The sequence below is a fragment of the Cololabis saira genome, chromosome 16 (genome assembly GCF_033807715.1).
Source record: "Cololabis saira isolate AMF1-May2022 chromosome 16, fColSai1.1, whole genome shotgun sequence".
Lineage (NCBI taxonomy): Eukaryota > Metazoa > Chordata > Actinopteri > Beloniformes > Belonidae > Cololabis > Cololabis saira.
In genome coordinates, this window is record NC_084602.1 from 33083148 (window position 1) to 33106142 (window position 22995).

The 22995-nt window shown below is 42.2% G+C and overlaps 1 protein-coding gene across 3 annotated transcripts in view; it reads left to right on the plus strand.

Moving 5' to 3' along the window:
* Nucleotides 1–22995, plus strand: part of sobpa (sine oculis binding protein homolog (Drosophila) a) — an 82911-nt gene that overhangs the window by 35200 nt on the left and 24716 nt on the right. For 2 of the 3 annotated variants that reach the window (XM_061743964.1, XM_061743965.1), the window contains exon 5: nt 11487–11510. The exons of the other annotated variant lie outside the window; for it this stretch is intronic. In XM_061743964.1, the coding sequence (XP_061599948.1) occupies nt 11487–11510 (24 nt within the window). The remainder of the gene's footprint in view (nt 1–11486; nt 11511–22995) is intronic. 3 annotated transcript variants of the gene reach the window in all.

Here is a 22995-nt window from a genome sequence, read left to right on the forward strand (position 1 = left end):
TAGATCAATAGGATAATAAAGTTTTATTTCTCTGATTTACTGCTTTTTATAACTTTCTTCTCTGACTCTGGCCGTAAACACGGCGCTAGTGGAGGGTCAGAGTAGGTGTCGGGGAGCAGGGAGCAACTTCAAATCAGAGTTATGTTTGCAAGTAGTCACATGAAATGACGACTTTTAGTACGGGAAAATATTTACAATATAACAATATATAATTAAAGCTGCAAGCAGCGATGAACGGGCCCTCGCACTCACGGCCACCGCCCCCCATAAGCATATCAGAAATGACACCACCCACGACTTCCTATGTTAAACCATTCAAAAGTTATAGCAGAAAAAAGGGACAACCAATCAGAAGAAGGGGCGGGGCTAATTCAGGCCAATGAAGCTCAAGGACTCCATACAGAATCTGATGACACCACCCACGACTGTCTATGTCAAAATATTCAAATGTTATAGCAGGAAATAGGGACAACCAATCAGAAGAAGGGGCGGGGCTAATTTTCGCCAATTATGGTCAAGGACTCAATACCGAGTCCGATGACACCACCCACGACTCTTTATGTCAAACCTTTCAAAAGTTATGGGAGAGAAAGGTATTCTAGTGGGCGCTGTTGAGCCGTTAGGCAACGCCCATTAATGCAAACCATGAAATATCAAATGTATCGACAGGCCTGGCTTTTCTTTAAGTTGCGACATGATACAGGTGTGTACCAATTTTCGTTCATGTACGTCAAACCGTATTATGGGGCTTGAGGCGCAAAGTTTTTTCTGTCTGAACCAATCAGATGAAGGGTGGGCGCGCTTTTTGCCGTCTAGCGTCGCCACGGTAACGCTTTTGAAAGAGAAAAGTAATGCGTGGTGTCGGAGGATGGAGACGCACGTTTTGACGTATAACACACCTGGGTGCACGTTAGGGTTCGGGCTGAATTAATGACCGAAGAAATGGCATAAATTGCGCCAAAATTACACGATGAATTCAAAATGTTCAAAATGGCTGACTTCCTGTTCGGTTTCGGCCATGGCGCCAAGAGACTTTCCTTTAATTTGCGACATGATACAGGTGTGTACTGATTTTTGTGCATGTACGTCAAAGCGTATTGTGGGACTTGAGGCACGAAGTTTTATCTGTATGGACCAATCAGATGAATTGGGGGCGCGCTTTTTGGCGTCTATCATCGCCACGGTAACGCTTTTGACTGAGAAAAGTTATGCACGTTATTGCAGGATGGAGACGCACATTTTGATGTATAACACACCTGGGTGCACGTTACGGTTCTGGCGAAGAAGCGGCTGAAGGAATGGCATAAATTGCGCCAAAATTACATGATTAATTCAAACTGGCCGACTTCCTGTTGGGTTTGGGCCATGGCGCCAGGAGACTTTTCTTTAAGTTGTGCTATGATACAGGTGTGTACCGATAAAGGAAGCTCTGAAAACCTTAACAAACCATGGTTTACTATAGAACTTAGGAAATCCGCAAATTCAAAATTTAATGTCTATGAGTTTTGGTTCAAATATAAATCATTAGTATAGTATGCATAAATGGCTTTATGAGGGTGACACTTCCATTATAGATAAAATGTATTTCAAAATGGTTTTCAAAAATGAAAGGACACATGAGTCTATCTTTCTTGAAAAGTTAATTTAATTACTGATAATTAAAATATACATTTTGTTAAGGAAATCTATTAATTTTGAGATAAATAACGGTCGCCCCCAATGACTTTTTTAAGGTCGTTGCCCTATTAATGTAGGTTTAAAAACACTAAAATACCTTTGTTTTAAGTTTTCACATATATGCACACTACATTCCAAATGTTTGGAAAATGGCCAAATACATCTTTATTTTAAGTATTTTAAAAATAGGCCTCTCAAAGGCCTTATACATCATTGACCCACAATTGTGATTCAGGCTTAAAGCTCCTCTGCTACACGTCATTCAGGCAGCCAATCAGCACAGAGCCTCATTAACATAGCCCCCCCTCCCCTCAGAATCCCTCATAGAGAAGGTTAGAAACGGTAAAAATAAAGACATGGCCCAGAGGCTGAATTTCTCATTTATGTAGAAAAAACCTTCAAAAGCTTGTTTTTAAGACATTCAATGCCTGTTTAAAATATACATTAAATGCCATAATAGGTCACCTTTAAATAATTTTTAAGCAAATGAAGCAACGGTAAATTCTCGCCAAATACAGTAAATTCCAGTTGTCCCTGAACGCACCAGGAGGATAATCGGCTTTTTAGAATTCCGACCGGTCCCTGAATGCACCTCCTCCGCGGCGCTGCGCGGTCCCGACCAGATCTCGGCTGAAAGCCGATAATAATATAATAAAATTGCAAAGCTGCTGTGAAATAAGGTGTAATACATGCACTGTAATTATTTTCTGTATAAAAATTGAATTTAAAAAGACGGGTTTGACTCAAAATCAGTGTGGTTTTATTTAAGTGGTCTCTGTCTCGGTAGAAGACAGAGACATGAAAGACATGGTAAAAAGCGAGCTGCATTACAGACATGCGCCGCCGAAATACATCGGTGAAAACTATTCCACAGGAATATTTCACCATAGATGTCTTAAGACGACTCTACAATTATGCACACAATAAAAAAATACTTACAGATTAGGTTGGGACTCGTGTGAAAACACTGGAGGATTTATGTCGTGTGAGGAACGTCAATACGGTGCGCACGCAACGTTCCCCCGCTCCCCCCCTCCTCGCTCCCCCCCTCCTCCCTCCCCCTCGGCCTCCGCTCCGCTGCAGGAGCTGCGGCCGGCACACAGAGCCAGCTTGCTTTAAATCCAATGGATTTAAATAAATATTCATTACCAATCGTGCGTTTTACGCACCTTAATGCCAAAAATATATTTTCACATCACAGTAAACAATATTTTTACGAAGTTTACGAAGTTAATTGGACATGGCATGACAAAAATATGATTTAATTGTATATGAATAAATTTTTGGAAAAAGAGAGTTACAAAGTTCTTCAAAAGCGATATGTACCAGCGTATGATTTTTTAGTCATGTCGAAATGTATCTAAATCTGACATTTTATTGTCTTAAGACCAAGCCTATGATTTTAAATTATTATTTTACCAAAAAATTCAGAGTGACGTAAAATGGCAGTTCCCTTCAAGTTATGACCACGATACTCAACACAGTTAATAAGGACGCTTATGACAATAATATGTGTCGATTTCATTGTGATTGGATGAATGAAACAGCAATGACAGCACATAATTTGATGAAAAATGTATACCTGACCAAAAGGTGGCGCTATGGATTTCAATCCAAGATTGTCATATCCACTTGTTCAGAATGGAAGCCTGATTACATGTATTGATTTTGGGTTAATTCTGACCAATTATGTTTAAGTTACAACAACTTTTATGTTCATGGCGAGACACCGAAATTTTACTACCTGTAACGGCCACGCCCTTCGATAAGAACGTACAGTTTTCTCTGTCAGTCATCGTCAATGTCTTACCTATTATCTGACCAACTTTGAGATCATTAATCTCATCTCGCTTGGAGCACAGATGCATACTAGAAGACATGACAATTCCTGGTGCCAACAGGTGGCGCTACAACCGATCCTGAATATTCCACCATAGATGTCTTCAGGCTCAGTCTAGAATCATGCACATACGTTTTCGGCCACATAAAATAATGTATTGCTGAATTACAGCCAATTGATGTTTCATGGCGAGGCTTAAAAATGACCTCAAACTTCGCCGAATGACTACGGTCAAGCCCTCTGGCAGAAACTTAAAAGCTTCGCAATTTAGCGTCGGCCATGTGTCTAGATTGTACAAACCAAGTTGTGAGCCAATTCGATAAAATCTCTAGGAGGAGTTCGTTAAAGTACGAGGCCTAGAAATGATCAGAATTCATGAAAAATGACATTTTCTGTTCAAAATGCCGGACTTCCTGTGTAACTTAGACCATGGGTCCAAAAGACTTTTTTGTAGCTCTTTGTCTAATATAATACACACATAAAGGTCATTGCTGTAAGTCAAACCATATTGTGGGGCTCGTCAAAAAACATAAAATAGGTGGCGCTATAGAGCCCATTCTTGTGGACCCATGCCTGTCGCCCATAAAATACGTAATTTTACGCGACTCTGGAAGCGTGTGCAAAATTTGGTGAGTTTTTGAGCATTTTAAGGCCTCCAAAAAGGCAATTTATTTACGGCGAGAATAATAATAATAATAATTAAAGCTGCAAGCAGCGATGAACGGGCCCTCGCACTCACGGCCACCGCCCCCCATAAGCATATCAGAAATGACACTTACGACTTCCTATGTCAAACCATTCAAAAGTTATAGTAGAAAAAAGGGACAACCAATCAGAAGAAGGGGCGGGGCTAATTGAGGCCAATGAAGGTCAAGGACTCCATACAGAATCTGATGACACCACCCACGACTCTCTATGTCAAACCATTCAAAAGTTATAGCAGAAAATCGGGACAACCAATCAGAAGAAAGGGCGGGGCTAATTAAGGTCAAAGAAGCTCAAGGACTCATTACAGAATCCCATGACACCACCCACAACTTCCTATGTCAAAACATTCAAATGTTATAGCAGGAAATAGGGACAACCAATCAGAAGAAGGGGCGGGGCTCATTTTCGCCAATTATGGTCAAGGACTCAATACCTAGTCCCATGACAACACCCACGACTCTTTATGTCAAACCTTTCAAAAGTTATGGCAGAGAAAAGTATTCTAGTGGGCGCTGTTGAGCCGTTAGGCAACGCCCATTAATGCAAACCATGAAATATCAAATGTATCGACAGGCCTGGCTTTTCTTTAAGTTGCGACATGATACAGGTGTAACCGATTTTCGTTCATGTACGTCAAACCGTATTGTGGGGCTTGAGGCGCAAAGTTTTTTCTGTCTGAACCAATCAGATGAAGGGTGGGCGCGCTTTTTGCCGTCTAGCGTCGCCACGGTAACACTTTTGAAAGAGAAAAGTAATGCGTGGTGTCGGAGGATGGAGACGCACGTTTTGATGTATAACACACCTGGGTGCACGTTACGGTTCGGGCCGCATTAATGACCGAAGAAATGGCATAAATTGCGCCAAAATTACACGATTAATTCAAAATGTTCAAAATGGCCGACTTCCTGTTGGGTTTCGGCCATGGCGCCAAGAGACTTTTCTTTAAGTTGTTACATGATACAGGTGTGTACCGATAAAGGAAGATAAAGGAAGCTCTGAAAACCTCTGAAAAAAATTGTTAACCAAAATTGAATCATTATCCAGGTTAATCTATCCAGCATACTCTCTTGTAATCCCACCAAAGATTATAAAAGAAATGAATAGAATACATTTTAATTTCATATGGAAAAATAAACATCACTATTAGGGATGCACCGATCTGATATTTGTATTTTTGTTTCGGGATCGATATTGAAAACAACTCTAGATCGGGTATCGGTAACAATGGGCCAATCCATAGCAGCAGATCTATTCAATTCTAATTCTTTGTGTGCTCTGTGAGTGTTGTCACACGCTAGTCACGTAATGTCAGCACGCCGTGCGGAAGTCTACACTTTTCAAAATGGAGCGAGCTAAAGGATCTGCGATATGGAATTTTGTCACATTACCTCAGCCAGCACATGCGACTGCAACTTGCAATACTTGCAAAGTCAGTGTTTCGAGGAGGTAGTAAAACGTTTTTACTTTTAAGTTTAACAGCACACTGGATGGATGAAAGCTTCGTGCCACACAGTGCAATTCTAAACACAACCTTTATCTTATTTATAAAGATAAAAGAAGCTCTGAAAACCTTAACAAACCATATAGGACTTAGGAAATTCGCTATAAGGAAAAACAAGCTCTATAAATCAAGGTTATCCCTCTTTAAATCATTTTGAACCAATAAAGCCTTTGGAGGTACTTGATATTAAGAACCTTAAAACTTCTTCTGCTGGCCATGATGATATTACAGCCTATCTGATCAAAAAAGTTGATCAATTATTGATCAATTATTGTTCCTTTAATGTGTATTTTTTCTTTGTCACTTGAATCTGGTATTATCCCACAAAAATTTTTTTGCTAATAATGAGAAGATAAATCTTGTCCCACTGGCAGATTTTTTTTTACTTATTTCAAGTTAAAATTTACTTGAAACAGGTGAAAATTGTCAAATAAGTTATTTTTCTGGTGTTATTTTTCTGGTGATGACTCTAAATCAGGGGTATTCAACTAAAACTTTAGGTCCAGTCAGAGAAAATGTACTTAAGCGGAGGTCCAGAACATCATAATACATCATAATAAATAAATAAAAAATCTATTGCAGTAGTTCAAACATTAAGAATATTGTGTACACATAAATTCATATAAAAAAATTCTAATTGAGTTTTTTGTCAAGATGAATTGGCACTAGCCTTAAAAAGGGTAATGTGGTACAACCATGATTCATATTAAAATAAATTAATTTCCTTAACATCTTGACATCTTTTTTTTGTACAAGTTTTCAGTATTTTACAAAAATGGTTGTTTTTTTAATGGTCGCGCCAGATGCCATGCCAGATTGAGCAGAAGATTGATTTAAATACAGTAGTGATCTCAAAAAAAGTTTTCAAAACCAGAGTCCTGGTCGGACGGTCGCACCACATGACATTTTGACGCTTAAAACAACAACAAAATCCCAAGTAACTAGTATATTTTGTAAAATTCAAGTGAGTCCATATGTGGGACAGGTAGTTAATATATATGATATTTTTATATCCATTTAAACCTTTTTTGAATCGAAAAAAAAAAAGTTTTTTTCAGAAAATATAGGCGTCACGTCATTGACCCAGTCACGCTGTTTACACAGATCTGATTGGCTGAGCAGCATCACGTGGGATGGCTTAACTCGTATGCAATTGGTCTGTAACGTCTGCTGAACAAATGCCATAAAGTAACGCTGCGCTGGTTAAAATAGAAGTGCCTGGGTCCGCGGAGGACGGCGTCCGGACTGTTGAAATAGCAGTAAAACCACATTCATTGATGAAATGACATAAGGGATGGAAAGAGGGGATGACAGTTTTACTGGGGGGATGATTTGAACCGTTTTTATTTCAGGGGGGATGCCATCCCCCCTCACCCCCCCTCAACTCGAGTAGTCCTACTGATTATATATCCCATTTGTTGCAAGAATAACTTTCAAAATCAGTAAATAATAATTATAATGAAGTGTCTTGTAAATCAGTCATTTTAAAATCTAAATCCTTATTTTAATTTCAAGTTAACTTACTTTATCTTTGGAACGAGCTCAGCTTCATGTCGAGCGCGTCTCCTCTCTGCTAAACACATACACACACGCACACACGCACAGACGCACACACCTTCCTGTCTGTTTGGTTGATACGGGCTGTTGGGGCGGGTGTTAATCGGAACAAACCAATCATCTTGCCCTACTCACAAGCTGCTGGCCTAAGTGGCCTCTGATTGGCCTGGCCCGACTCTCTAACTTAGAAAAAAAGTCAGAGCCGACTGCAGGGAAAACTCAGCCCCGCCTCCCTCTCCAGTGTGAGAGCTGCACTTCTCACCGGGATGAAAACTCAGCTTTCAATTCAAACCAGAAAAAATCAGTAAAACTCGCCTGTTTGATCTAAACTGCTCAAATCGACATTGTTTTTATATCACAATAAATAACATATTTGCAAAGTTGGAAGTTGATTGGACATTGCATGACAAAATTATAATTTATTTGGAGATTAGTTCATATTTTGAAAAAAGTGAGTGAGTTCATCCAAGATTGTCATATCCACTTGTTCAGAATGGAAGCCTGATTAAATGTACAGATTTTGGGTCAATTTGGACCAAATATTTGAAAGTTAAAACAACTTTTATGTTCATGGCGAGACACCGAAAAATGACTACCTCTAACAGCGACACCCTTTGAGAAAAACTTACAGTTTTCTCTGTCAGTCATCGTCAATGTCTTACCTATTAAAGTGACCAGCTTTGAGATCAATACACTCATCTCGCTTGGAGCACAGATGCATACTACAAGACATGACAATTCCTGGTGCCAACAGGTGGCGCTACAACCGATCCTGAATATTCCACCACAGATGTCTTCAGGCTCAGTCTACAATCATGCACATACGTTTTCAACAACATCAAATCATGTATTGCTGAATTACAGCCAATTGATGTTTCATGGCGAGCCTTAAAAATGACCCCAAACTTCGCCGGATGACTACGGTCAAGCCCTCTGCTAAAAACGTAAAAGCTTCGCAATTTAGCGTCGGCCATGTGTCTAGATTGTACAAACCAAGTTGTGAGCCAATCTGATAAAATCTCTAGGAGGAGTTCGTTAAAGTACGAGGCCTGGAAATGACCATAATTCATAAAAAATGACATTTTCTGTTCAAAATGACGGACTTCCTGTGTAACTTAGAGCATGGGTCCAAGAGACTTTTTTGTAGGGCTTTGTCAGATATAATAGACACATAAAGGTCATTGCTGTAAGTCAAACCATATTATGGGGCTCTTCAAAAACATAAAATAGGTGGCGCTATAGAGCCTAATCCTTTTTGACCCATGCCTGTCGCCCATAAAATACGTAATTTTACGCGACTCTGGAAGCGTGTGCAAAATTTGGTGAGTTTTGGAGCATTTTAAGGCCTCCAAAAAGGCAATTTATTTACGGCGAGAATAATAATAATAATAATAATAATAATAATAATAATAATAATAATAAACATCACAGATACAATAGGGTCCTCGCACTTTCAGTGCTCGGGCCCTAATTACAGATATGCAAAAATGAATGCACTTGACGCGTCCTGGGTCTCACACCCAGTTTAGCCTGATTTATTCCCTGGCAATGATCTTACTGAGGCAGATGTTGCTGTTCATCAGTCTGGGTTACACGAGGATGCCCAAGCAATTTGAAGTCCATCATTATGGAGCCATAAAAACAATTCACAACTGGAAAACATTTAAAACACTTGCCAGGAGTAAAGAGCTCAGAGAAACTACAAAGAACCCCAAGAACTCATCAGTTTTCCCTCAGTCAGCATATTAAAGTGTTAAAGCTCATGACAGAGACAGTAACAATGATAGGGCTTGTTTAGAAGTGTCGCCAGGAGAAATCCTCTCCGCCCTAAAAACAACGTGGCACCGTGGCTTTGGTTTTTACAGGTGCATCTATACAAACAGCATCACTTCTGAATCAGTTTCCTTCAGGCCAACAGGACGAAAGGGGAAATATTTGGACATCATGTTGCCCATGATGTTCCATTTTAACCGCGTTTGGTGAGAACGTCTCCCAGCACCTGCTGATGATTTTGGCTTGTTTCGGAGCCAGAACTTCAGTCAGCACGTTGACCATCTTCGTACCAACGCATTCTTCAGCCAGATGTGAGCTTGTTTGTCCAACAGTTTAAGCTGAGCCAAAATTGAGTCATGCAACAAGACAATGATGCAATTCATGCCAACAAATCTACAACAGAGTTAAAGAAAAAACGAGAGTTTTGTATAATGAAATGTCCCAAAAATTAACCAACGTATTTTCTGGACTATAAGCCGCTACTTTTTTCATAGGTTTTGAACTATGCGGCTTATACAAAGGTGCAGCTATTCTGTGGATTTTTCTTCCACCGCTCGGGGCGTTCTAACCGGAATTAGAATCAAAACTAAGACAAAATAAATGCAAAGAAGAATACGCTAATAATAAATAGAATACTTCTTCTTTAGCAGATAGAAGTAGGTAGAAGCAGATTTCAAACAGATAGATAAATAAATAGCGGTTATTTTCTCTTGGTTCTGTCCCGTTTTAATCAGCAAAGTTGCTGCCGTGTTAAAAGAAAGGATCTATTTAGGTACAAACATGTACATCATTTACAATTCAAAATCCTTCTGTACATGTAGTAAATATCTAATCTAACAACATAAATATCTGCGGCTTGCATATCTTTTTTTTAAATAGAGCGGATGCAGCTTGTATGCAGGTGCGGCTTGTATATCTTTTTTTATTATTTTTTTAAAAAATAGAGCGGATGCGGTTTATATGCAGGTGTGGCTTATAGTCCAGAAAATACAGTAATTCAGTGTTGTAAAAAAGAGGTTCTAGGTTCTGAGATAATCACTGATCGGTATCGCTGCTATTGAGCTGTTGAATCGATGGGTGTACTATGTTTTTCACGTCCTGTTTCTGCAGGCTGGTTTAGTCGTTACAGTGTCTGCAGGAGCTGTGTGGTTTTTTGGATGGTGTGTGATTCGTGTCATTCCCTTCAGTACCATTCCAAACTTAAATTTATTCGTACAATGTACACATTAAGGCTTTGCATAAGTGAAAACAAGTCTATAACAGAGTTGGGATTAATACAATAAGACATTCTGGCACTTCTGTTGCTCATATGAGGTTGCATTTATCTGATCTTAAGACCTTGTAAGGACCAGATATTTTTATGATTATCATTATACTTTATCTCTAAAAATTAAATGAAAATAAACACACAATGATCCGTCCAGGGAGTTCTGATTGGACACCACAGACCTGCATCACTGTAGTCGCGTCACATTCGTGTTAAAAGCTATTTCTTATATTTCTCTGCTGCTTTTTATGCTTCAATCAATGCAAAATGTTATGGTATTATTATTATTATTATATTATGTCCCATCTGAGGGATACCTTTCTAAGACCTCTGCCCCCCCCCAGAATCCAAAACAATAATCAAAAAAAAAAATTCCCAATTTAAAAAAATCTAAAAGGTAAACACAATAAATAAATAAATAAATAAATAAAATAACCTAATGTATTCATAGATGTACAAAAACATTCATTAGTAACACTTTAAAAAGCAGTATTGGGAATGTTTTCCATTTTAATATATATTAAAAATGTAAATTGTGAAAGAAATGTAATGTTTGGTGTATTATTTCATATATCAGACATCAACGGTTAAGCCTTATGATGTTACCATTATCATTTGAGTTAATAAGCACATATTCTTCATTTAAATTTAGTTGGAACATCAGATTTACCAGAAATTAGACTTTTTTTCCTCCAGAAACAATAGTTACAATATTTCTGATGAAAGTGGTGACAAGTACACGAGCTGTTAACATTTGTCAAGTTAAACTGGTGGGTAGTTGGTAGGATGATGAGTTTTCCTCGCAAACACACAAAACCTTACATCACTGTTAAAAGCTCCTGGACATCCGTTTATGAGAAACATACATTTGATCTTATTTCCTTCCTATCACTTGAGGAAGAAGCCTGCTAAGTTGCTGCATGAATTTAAGCTGAAAATGTAACGTCTGCTTTCCAGAAACACCTGCCACCTGGGGTGAAGAGTTCACTTTTTTTAGGTTGATTTGAATATAAAATGCATCTTGCACTCAGGCACCTCAGACCTCGACATGTTCTGCTCACATGATGCATAGGAAGTAGAATATCAGGGCTTGTAGTGAACTCTAACATCTTCCTATCAATTGTGGTTAAACAATCTTCTTTCTCTTTTGTTTTTAACCAAAGCTGGGATATATAAGGAATTGCACCGTGAGTATATTGTGTTTTACTCGCCTGCTGTTTGTCCTGAAGTCAGTTATTCTTCCAAAAATAGTCACTTTTTAAGCACATCACTAAAGCAGGACGCAGATAGTGGTGCACTGAGAGTATTTCTGTTTATTTCAGTTGGTGGTACACAATTTCTTTTCATTTATTTATTTTTCTACACTTTTCCCCCCAAAGCATGTAAATCAAGCCAAATGTTGTGTCTCCTGTACTATCTTTCATTGTACATTTTTTATTTTCTACCTTAACTTTTTGCCGTATTTACTTAAAGGGGTAAGTTTGTATTTGTAATTGTTCTGAATACTGACAGGAGCCAGACGAAGGTTCAGGTGATTTGTTTGTGTGAGTGTTTGGCAGGATGAAAGCTCGTAGGAAAACTAGCGACAGCTGCCAAACTAGAAAAGCTTAAATTAATTTACTGTTTCGTTTTTTTATTCTTAATTTCTTTGCTCTACAGGAGGCCAGAAATAGGGAAAGTAAATATTCCACAGAATACAAAGTTAATTTGGGGTTTGTTTTTTAACTTAGACTGAAATACAAAGCCGCTTATACGAGCTCAGTTTATAAATATACGGGAATATACGTCTAGATAACTAATGCAATTACAAGAGCAGTCTCCTGGACGCCCTGAAATGAATATTTCAAAACTCAAATGTGCGTGTGAGCCAAATTAGCGCTGCAGTGTGCTCCAGTGGAGTTGCAAACTATTTGAATGTGTGGTGAGAGAGAATACAAAGAAGCCCCAGCGTGCTTTCATTTACAAAATTATTCCTGCTCTCCTTATTAGATTGGCCAAGATTTTGGAGAGAAATATCAAAGGATGTTGTCTCGATGTAGCACATCTCCACATGTGAGGAGCACTTTTAGAAAGTTCAAACTTTCAGACTCAAAGTGGCAGCAGAAACTACGACAGACACGTTGAGCTCTTAAATCAGCCGCTGCCGGAGAGAGAGAGCATGAGATGACAGATCCGTGTTGATGGGGCGCGTGCAGAGATGCCGTCACCTGACAGATGTGGCTGTTAGTCCCATTCTCATTTTATCCAACGTTATTGTCAAAGATAATAAAATAATAGAAAATAAAATAAAAACTCTGACAAAGGTTTTTCACCTGTCTTTCATCTTTAACCCTTGTACTGTCTTCGGGTCAAAATGACCTAATTCTCCTGTCTTTCTTTCCTCCTGCTTCTTCCCTTCCTTCCTTCCTTCCTTCCTTCCTTCCTTCCTTCCTTCCTTCCTTCCTTCCTTCCTTCCTTCCTTCCTTCCTTCCTTCCTTCCTTCCTTCCTTCCTTCCTTCCTTCCTTCCTTCCTTCCTTCCTTCCTTCCTTCCTTCCTTCCTTCCTTCCATCTTTTCTCCCCTCCTTCTTTTCTTCCTTCTTTTCTTCCTTCCTTCCTTCCTTCCTTCCTTCCTTCCTTCCTTCCTTCCTTCCTTCCTTCTTTCCATTCTTCCTTCCTTCCTTCCCTCCATCTTTTCTCCCCTCCTTCTTTCTTTCCTTCCTTCCTTCCTTCCTTCCTTCCTTCCTTCCTTCCTTCCTTCCTTCCTTCCTTCCTTCCTTCCTTCCTTCCTTCCTTCCATCTTTTCTCCCCTCCTTCCTTCCTTCCTTCCTTCCTTCCTTCCTTCCTTCCTTCCTTCCTTCCTTCCTTCCTTCCTTCCTTCCTTCCTTCTTTTCTTCCTTCTTCCCTTACTCTTTTCTCCCTTCCTTCCTTCCTTCCTTCCTTCCTTCCTTCCTTCCTTCCTTCCTTCCTTCCTTCCTTCCTTCCTTCCTTCCTTCCTTCCTTCCATCTTTTCTCCCTTCCTTCTTTTCTTCCTTCTTTTCTTCCTTCCTTCCTTCCTTCCTTCCTTCCTTCCTTCCTTCCTTCCTTCCTTCCTTCCTTCCTTCCTTCTTTCCTTCTTTCCATTCTTCCTTCCTTCCTTCCTTCCTTCCATCTTTTCTCCCCTCCTTCCTTCCTTCCTTCCTTCCTTCCTTCCTTCCTTCCTTCCTTCCTTCCTTCCTTCCTTCCTTCCTTCCTTCCTTCCATCTTTTCTCCCCTCCTTCTTTTTTCCTTCTTTTCTTCCTTCCTTCCTTCCTTCCTTCCTTCCTTCCTTCCTTCCTTCCTTCCTTCCTTCCTTCCTTCCTTCCTTCCTCCCTCCTTCCTTCTTCCCTTACTCTTTTCTCCCTTCCTTCCTTCCTTCCTTCCTTCCTTCCTTCCTTCCTTCCTTCCTTCCTTCCTTCCTTCCTTCCTTCCTTCCTTCCTTCCTTCCATCTTTTCTCCCCTCCTTCTTTTTTCCTTCTTTTCTTCCTTCCTTCCTTCCTTCCTTCCTTCCTTCCTTCCTTCCTTCCTTCCTTCCTTCCTTCCATCTTTTCTCCCCTCCTTCCTTCCTTCCTTCCTTCCTTCCTTCCTTCCTTCCTTCCTTCCTTCCTTCCTTCCTTCCTTCCTTCCTTCTTTTCTTCCTTCTTCCCTTACTCTTTTCTCCCTTCCTTCCTTCCTTCCTTCCTTCCTTCCTTCCTTCCTTCCTTCCTTCCTTCCTTCCTTCCTTCCTTCCTTCTTTCCTTCTTTCCATTCTTCCTTCCTTCCTTCCCTCCATCTTTTCTCCCCTCCTTCCTTCCTTCCTTCCTTCCTTCCTTCCTTCCTTCCTTCCTTCCTTCCTTCCTTCCTTCCTTCCTTCCTTCCTTCCTTCCTTCCTTCCTTCCTTCCTTCCTTCCTTCCTTCCTTCTTTTCATTCTTCCTTCCTTCTTTCCTCCCTTCCTCTCTTCCTCCTTCCTTGACCCGAAGACAGCACAAGGGTTAAAGTAATGATTTTGTGCCTGATTCACATTTGTGTCTTTTGTGCTTTTTTAAAGCCTGAACCGAACAGGAATTGAAAGCCAAAGTAGCCAGCGTGTTACAACAAAACTGAATATTAAAATCCCCACGACACGGCGAGCACAGAGCTGTTTCCATCTGCTGCTGCATGTTGTGCCCTGATTGATCAGCTTCACTACCGATCAGGAAACACTCACCATCCTGCACCAGCTCCAAAGTCACCAGTTTTTATTTAAATGAACAGAAAGCCAAGACAAGACTCTGAAGTCGAGCATCAGTCATATTTTTTAAATTTGTTCAAACAACTGTTAAGCAGATGTCAACATGACTTTTACCACAAAATGCATTATATGAAACACATTGTTGCTTAATTTGATTTCATTCAGGTCTTAAAATTGCTGGCTAGGATGAAGGTATTGCTTCAGCATCAATTCTGAATTGTATAACCACATATAAATATGTTAGATAAAGAAATATTTGAACCCAAAGGCAACGTTTGTGGTGAGGTGGTCAAAGAGTTCACATAAAGCACATAAATGTAATATTGTTCTGCGGTGCTGTAGACAGAAACATGACCTGTCAAGTTTCCCGTCATAACCTAAAAAGTATCGTCTTTTATTTTGATGTTTGGCAGGGAGGGAGTTTTCGGTTTATTTTTAATCCTTATTTAGTTAAAGCTAAATTTTTAATTTAAAGGAAAACTAACAAAGTCATTCAGGATGAAGGCCCACTGATCTGTCAACTGATTCCAATCAATACCTTCAATCCAGGAGCACATAACAAGTGTCCCAACAGTTTTGTTTGAGGATTTTGTTTTATAAAGTTTTACGTTTTAAGTCACACACGTGTGTGATGTAAAGATGTACAAATATAGTCATAATGTCATCAACACTTCATCCACAGCTTATATACACACTATCGTTTACATTCACACGGCGCTGTTGTTAGCCAGCGAGACCTGTTGGATGTTTCTCTCATCCATCAGCAGAATGCAGATGGTCAAATATCATAAACACAGAAAAGGCTGACTCTGCCACAGCAGGTCAGATTCTATATTTTGTCTGGTTCTCACACGTCCGTGCAGCCCATTTGTGTAACCGATACCCACATGTTTCTTTTCTCATGCACCCACAAGGTTGGACACAACAACACAGCCTGCAGGCTTTTTCTCCTTTTTCCCAGCTAAGAAAAAAAAAAAAAAGAAGAAAAAGGATCTCATGTCTGCGTCTGGTTGGGAGAGGGTGAAAAGAGAAGTGGAGGAGAGGGGGAATGAAGGGGGTGGGCATTGGCTCGGGCATTGTGTTGCATCAAATATCCTCAGCTGCCTCATTCATGAAACCTTACTCCGTCCTTGGGTGACTATGGCTGCTGCACTTTCACATCTCCTCATAACTCTGGAAGGAGTCGAGCTCGTTTGTGCGGGCCGGCGATGATTGATAGTTCAACTCGGGCTAATCAGTTATGTTTCCATTCACCGTGTGTGCCCTAAGTCTCGCGGCCAGTTTGTTTGGAAGTCGCTGCGTCCTCGGCACTTGTACCGTAACTCACTCTGCCAGCTCATTTTTATTCTCCTTTTAATTGGACCATCTACTATTTATCTACAAATAATAGTGTTTCTATTTTTCCATAGGCAAATTGAAATATGATCACTGTAAAACTTAACAGTACATCTTAATAACAGAAGTAAGTTGAAATAACTTAAACTTTGGAAAAAAGTTGTGGTCACTCATTGCCATCAGTTAAGATAACTCAAAAATGAATTAAATAAATGTTTGAAGCTGGTATAAGATGGTTGTGTTTGTATTGTGTTAAAGCAACTTAAAGTTGAGTTATTTAAGTTATGACAACTAAAATCGGTTTCCTAAAATGAATTGAGTAGCTAGAAGTTGTGACCACTAGAATGTGATAATTTAAGATAAGATATCTTAAAGATAAGATAATTAATTAAGATAGATTAATTAATTAAGATAATTTAGAGGAATAAAACTGAGTAACTTGAACTTAAGTGCTAACATTTATGTAAAGAAGATTCAATTAAGTTAGTCTGGCTTGATGCAAATTAATACAAACACTTTTTAAATAAGTCTGAAGGAAATACTACATATGAGTGTATAATACAGTACGTATTAGTTTTAAGTTCAGTTTACTGAATGAAATGGTACTATCACATTTATTTAACCAAGTTACCTTAACAATAAATATTTGAGTTACTTGAACCTCAATGGAATATTTTTTTACACTTGAATTGTTTGAGTTAATAAACTTAAATGGTTAGAACAATATAAAAGGCCTTTATTAAATCATGGCTTAGAAAAAGTTAAAATGCCTAGAAAAGGTTAAAATGTAGAAAAGGTTAAAATGCCCCGTCAGCATTTTAACCTTTTCTAGGCATTTTAACTTTTCTAAGCCATGATTTAATAAAGGCCTTTTATATTTTTCTAACTTCTTGAGTGCCTCGGTTTTTCTAAATAGTTTTTGAATCTTTTGGATCCCCATGCCGAAGAGCACCTGAAGTATACTTTTTTTACACCCAGCAGCACTCCATGCGTTTGTAGTTGCTTTATAAACTTAAATAGTTTTAGGCCATCGGTTTCCTCAAACAGTTTGAGTTAAACTAACTTGTCAGGTTTTACAGTGTAATAGTCTTAATAAAATGAACAGGACAAGACCTCTGTTACGTCACTCGTAGGCTTTCCTTTCGGAGCTCGTTTTTTGAGCTCAGTGCCGTATACAAGTTGAATCCCAGGTTATTTAGAAGTTGGGGAAATGGAAACTGTTATTTGGCTGAACGATGCCCGCCACAACTCCGTTCCAGCGAGCTCTCAGCTGTGGGCGAAGGCGGCTGCTCCAACCGAGCCACTGCTGACTTGTTTTTATCGGCCATTGGGTGATCTGCACTTTCCCATACTCACGACGACAGAAACCAGATGTTCCCGTATGCAGATGTTCCCGTATGCAGATGTTCCCGTATGCTGCTACGTGAGGAGAACGTGCACCGAAGATTTTTCGGTTCTTGAAGGATTTAAACCTGAATTTAGGGTGGAGTTTAGCTCGCAGCTCCTCGTAGGAAGCTATGGCTTTGTTACACTTTTCCAGTCATCTTCATGATATTTCCATCTACACAACACCTGCAGGCACATCAGGAAACATCTGTGCCATATCCAAATTAAGAAGGAAGAGGGGGAGCAGAAAGGTGCAGATTAGCTTTGACAAAAACAGTGAATGAAGCATAATATTTTCATATTATTCATTATTGTCTTTTGCAAGTTTGAAACGCCTATATTGCCGGGGATCTTCACTTTACTGTAATCCTCACTTTACAGCTGCAACGGCCCCAAAAAATCGCCATTTCTGAGCACTGGGGGGTTGTTGGGACTAGTAGGGTGTAGTTTGCTTTGCTGTTTTTTAAAACACTATTGTGCTTTAAAAGAAAATGCAGTGCAGCAATTTGCTGAAACTTTTGAATAAGCATAAAAACATTTTTAGAGGAAACTCCATCTTGTGCAAAACAGGCAGTTTGTGCTGCAGCAACGCTGCTTTCTGCTCACAGCGTGAAGCCTCCTCTCTCCTCCTCTCTCCTCCCCTCGGAGACCTCAGACCTCCATCAGTGTCTTTCCCCGGGAGCTCCCTCCAGGCACAAGGGGGCAGAGTGTCGCTTCATGTCAGCCCAGAAATGTCAAATCCCCATTAAACACACACAGACACACACACACACACACACACACACACACACACACACAACATCTACTGCACAACACGCAGTCATGCGGTTTCCTTCTTGCTCCTCATCCTTCTGCAGTTCACGCTGCACCTCCATCAGCTGCCATGCAGGGACAGATGAATCACAAAGATGAGGATATAACTGTGTGTGTGTGTGTGTGTGTGTGTGTGTGTGTGTGTGTGTGTGTGTGTGTGCATGGTGAACTGTGTAAAGTGTGTGCATACTGCGGCTGAGAGACACTTGTGTGACTGAACAGCCTTGAGGCTTTCCTTACACAGCTCCGGGGTGCAGAGAAGAAGGTGATTATCTCATAGCTGCCAGCCATTCAGCTTAAATAAAGACTAAAGTAACGCCGGCTAACTAGACTGCAGGAGTAAACATGAACTCATACGCCTTTTGTATCGTTTCTTTAACTCGTTTTTGGAAGTGGGATACGCACAACTTCTAACAGGAAGGGACCAGACTTCCTTTCCGTTTTTGCAGAAACATTGAACTTTGAGGAGGCATCGCAGCGTTAACAAACCAACCAAGTTATTCATGCAAATGAGGAGTTTTTCTAGTGGTAGTTAGGCCCAATCCCAATACACCCCCTACTTTCTTTCACTCGCCCTTCTTTTCTTCACTACCCCTAAAAAAGGGACAGATTTTAGGGCACTTGAAATCTTCCCAGGTGCCTGTCCCAATACTCCCCCTCGTTTTCATCCCTACCCTGATCAGGAAGCTGAGAGCCAAAAGCTGTTTTAATTTCAGCTGTAGCGCTGTTAATATGCCATGTGGCAGGGTGCGTGCCACGGGGCCCGCCCGAAGGATGGAGAGACACGGAGTTCAGTGCAGACCCTGTTTATTTACACCCAAATCACACACAGTGCACAAGCACACCCCATGACAGCAGCTCCTCCGACCCTTTTCTGTTCTCCAGCGCTGCGTTATAAAGGCAGGCCGGGTGGAGGCGTGGCAGCCACTCAGGTGGATGGGACACAGGTGCGTGTCCCGTCAACCTCTCCACCCGGCCACACACCCCCAACGCCAATCTCGAGCCGGGGTCAGTCCGGAACGAGCCTACTCCCCCCCCCCCGCCCCCTCCTCGGAGCGGGAGAGGAAGCCCGGAACCCTCCGGGCCTTCCTGGTCGGGGGGTCGTCCCCGGCGTCGGCCTGACCAGCGCAACGGTCGGGGGGGGTCGCCCCCCGGCGTCGGCCCGCCCGCCGTGGAAGCCGCTCTCGGGGCCGGGCCCATGGTGGCCTCGGGCCACACGGTGCGTCCACGACCGCGTCCCTCACGGCGTAGCCCCGTCCTGGAGCTGGTGCGTCCCAGGCCACGCCCTCCTTGGTGACGCAGCCCTGCGCCGGCTGCTGGTCCGCCTCCAGGACCGCCACTTCCCCCACACTTTGCTCCGGCCCCGTCTCCGCGGGACCCGACGTCGCTGGCGGCTGCGCCTCCGCAGCCGCCTCCCCAGCCAACTCCGCCTCCCCCTCCGTCTCCGCCGCTGACTCCATCCCAGGAGCCGTCGTCTGGTGGCCCGCAGCTTCTGCCTCGCGGCCCCTAAGCTCCGCCACCAGCGCTGCCGCGGCGAACCTCAGACGGGGTGCAGGGATGGGTCGCTCCGTCGGTCCCGCCGTCTCGGGAGCCGTCGCCTGGCGGCCCGCAGCTCCTGCCTCCCGGCCGCTTAGCTGCGGCGCTGGCATCTCCTCCCGCGCTGCTGGCGCCGGGGTGGGTCTCCCCGCGGCCATGAGCGCCTCCATCGCGGCCAGCTGCCGCTCGCCCTGGTCGCGGAACATGGCCGTCATGCCCGCCATGGCCTGGGCGAGCGCGTCCAGGGCCCGCTCCATGCCTCTCTCGTCCACCTTCGAAGGCCCCACGTTGGGCGCCAGATGTGGCAGGGTGCGTGCCACGGGGCCCGCCCGAAGGATGGAGAGACACGGAGTTCAGTGCAGACCCTGTTTATTTACACCCAAATCACACACAGTGCACAAGCACACCCCATGACAGCAGCTCCTCCGACCCTTTTCTGTTCTCCAGCGCTGCGTTATAAAGGCAGGCCGGGTGGAGGCGTGGCAGCCACTCAGGTGGATGGGACACAGGTGCGTGTCCCGTCAACCTCTCCACCCGGCCACATGCCACTTTATTAAGTTTTAATATTTTTTCAGGCGTAAAAGTAACCGTTAAGATCCCCACCTGGGCTCAGTTTATCCAAACAACGCCTGTTAAGAAATTTGACCCGATGTTTTCGGAGAAGAGCCGCCGGCTCGGAGCAGCAGTAGCTCACGGCCGGGTCAACCTGCGCCGTCGTCCCGGCAGCTCTGTGGAGAATTACCGCTGGCTGAAATAAATCATTTAGGAAGATAAATGTTGGTTTAATAGATGAAATCTAACAGTTGTTTGCTCCGAACATTTTGGGATTTCTGCCTGCCGGCTCCGGAGCTGATTTATGGTTCCGCGTTAAATCGACGCAGACCCTACGGCGTAGGGTACGGCTTACGCCGCGCATCGCCGCGTAACCTACGCCATAGGCTCTGCGTTGGTGTAACGCGGAACCATAAATCAGCCTTTATTCCAGTGAGGTTGCAACAACGGGGAAAACGAGTGATTATGTACATTCACTGAGTGAATATTATGAAAGTAAAATATATATTTCTCGCTAGAAATGTAATCAAAACACATTTTTATGCAGAAACTAACTGAAAATATTGATTTTATTCACTACTAAATAAGAAATGTCCGCCAAGTTTTTTTTTGGATTCAGTGACTCAATGACGACGAAAAGCATTCTGGGAAATTTTTCTAGCCCTCGATCCGTGGGGTGCATCTAAAAACCCTCGCTCTGAAGGGCCAGATTCATAACCACTCGCCTTCGATATGTGCACTCCCCCTAGGTGAAAAGAGGAATTGGGACACCACTACCCTCACGGGAACGCGCAAAATTTAGGGGAAGGGATGAAAACGAGGGGTAGGGGGAGTATTGGGACAGGCCCTTAGACTAAGGATGTGCTGCATTCTTTAAAAAGAGATTCAGTACATGAGACTGGCCTGCGTCATTCTTCCTTGGAATAAAATCAAAAGCAGAGAGGTTTTAGTCGCCGTATTGTGCTCAAATACTGCAAAGATTCAGTAATAATTTACTCTTTTTAATGGTTACGCCACTGAAAGCCAGAGCGTAAGTGCACAGCACTCCTGTGGATGTGCTTGTACATTTCCGTGGTACAGTAGAAGCATAAATGAACCTGTCATTAGCATAGAGCCCCGCCGGCACCTTCTCCCCAGGCTCCAGAGCTCCAGCTCCAGAGTGTGCTCGGCCGTGTTTGTCTTTGGATTGGGAAAAAGTCTGTGTATGAACCTCTTTCTTTGAGAAAAGCGGCTGGCTTGGCAGGTGATGGGCACACACACCTGGACGTGTATTCATGCCCAGATGGAGCTAACATGGCGGCAGCTGGTGTGACGTCCCCTGGAGACGCCGGCGTCGCCGCGCGAAGCGTCTTACATTCTGAGAAGGAATTTGTGATGGACGGCAGCTGCAGCTGTGTGTGAATATCTATCTATCTATCTATCTATCTATCTATCTATCTATCTATCTATCTATCTATCTATCTATCTATCTATCTATCTATCTATCTATCTATCTATCTATCTATCTATCTATCTATCTATCTATCTATCTATCTATCTATCTATCTATTTCTGTGCTTTCTCTTTTATCCGTGCGTGCGTGCGTGCGTGCGTGCGTGCGTGCGTGTGTGTGTGTGTGCGTGTGTGCATGTGTGTGTGTGTGTGTGTGTGTGTGTGTGTGTGTGTGTGTGTGTGTGTGTGTGTGTGTGTGTGTGTGCCTCACACCCCGTTCACAGTGCCAGCACCTCATTAGTACGATATGCTAATGAACTGGCTCAGGGCCAGAGGGTCAGAGCACAAACTGCAGACAGGAAAAAAGAACAATAGTGCTTCTTTGTGTGTGTGTGTGTGTGTGAGAGAGAGAGAGAGAGAGGGAGAGAGAGAGAGACTGCCGGTCCTCAGCTGCATACTCAGATAAGGTGAATTTAACTGTCAATGACCGTCCAAACACTTACTTCAGAAACATGTTGCAGGTGTATGTACAGTAGGACAGCGTTCCTGGATCATCTTTGGATTCGTTTTTTTTCTTAACCCCTTTTGAGGCTAAATTAAAAATCTCCCCCGTTACTTTGTTAATTGTTTGTGGCACAGCGTTTTCTTGTCACATTTACACCGTTTCAGCTGCAAAACGGTAGCTGCGATATTACGAGACGCCACACAGCGATGTGGTCCTGATGGTGAGGGAAGCAGATGGAGGCAGAGTCAAACTCAGTCGGTCTGGAATCAGATGACGCGTGTAAGAAAATACCCCAGAGTTTCCCCTCAGCGTCAACGAGAGACAAAGAGAACCGGAGCCCAAATTCAGCTGACAAATCAAAGGTTGCAGTCAGAGAGGATTTTATACGGAGCAATAATGTATTATCGCTCGTAAGGTGGTTTAGATAGTTCTTGTCAGGTGATAAAGCAGAGCTGCTCAGACCAGGGCTTTGCCTGTCAGTTGCATGACTCTATTTGAAAAGTGAGATAAGTTCAATCTTTGTTTCACTGACCCGTGGCTAGAAAGTTTTAACTAATTATGTCACACTGTAGTCTGTTTCATTTAAAAATGCTTTTCATTTAATGACGTACAATAGAGTAAACTATCTCAACTGAGGTGAATGACTCACAGTCCAGGATAAGGTGGCTTTTTTTTCCACATGCTATTTGTTTTTGGAGTTTTTTTTTTTTTTTTCATTTTTCATTCTCCTAGATCAGGGGTCGGCAACCCAAAATGTTGAAAGAGCCATATTGGAACAAAAACACAAAAATCTAATATATCTGGAGCCGCAAAAAAGTCTTGTATAAGCCTTAGAATGAAGGCAAAGGGCGAAAGGCGAAATGTTAAGAAAAAAGTCGAAATGTCGAAAAAAAAGTCGAAATGTCGAG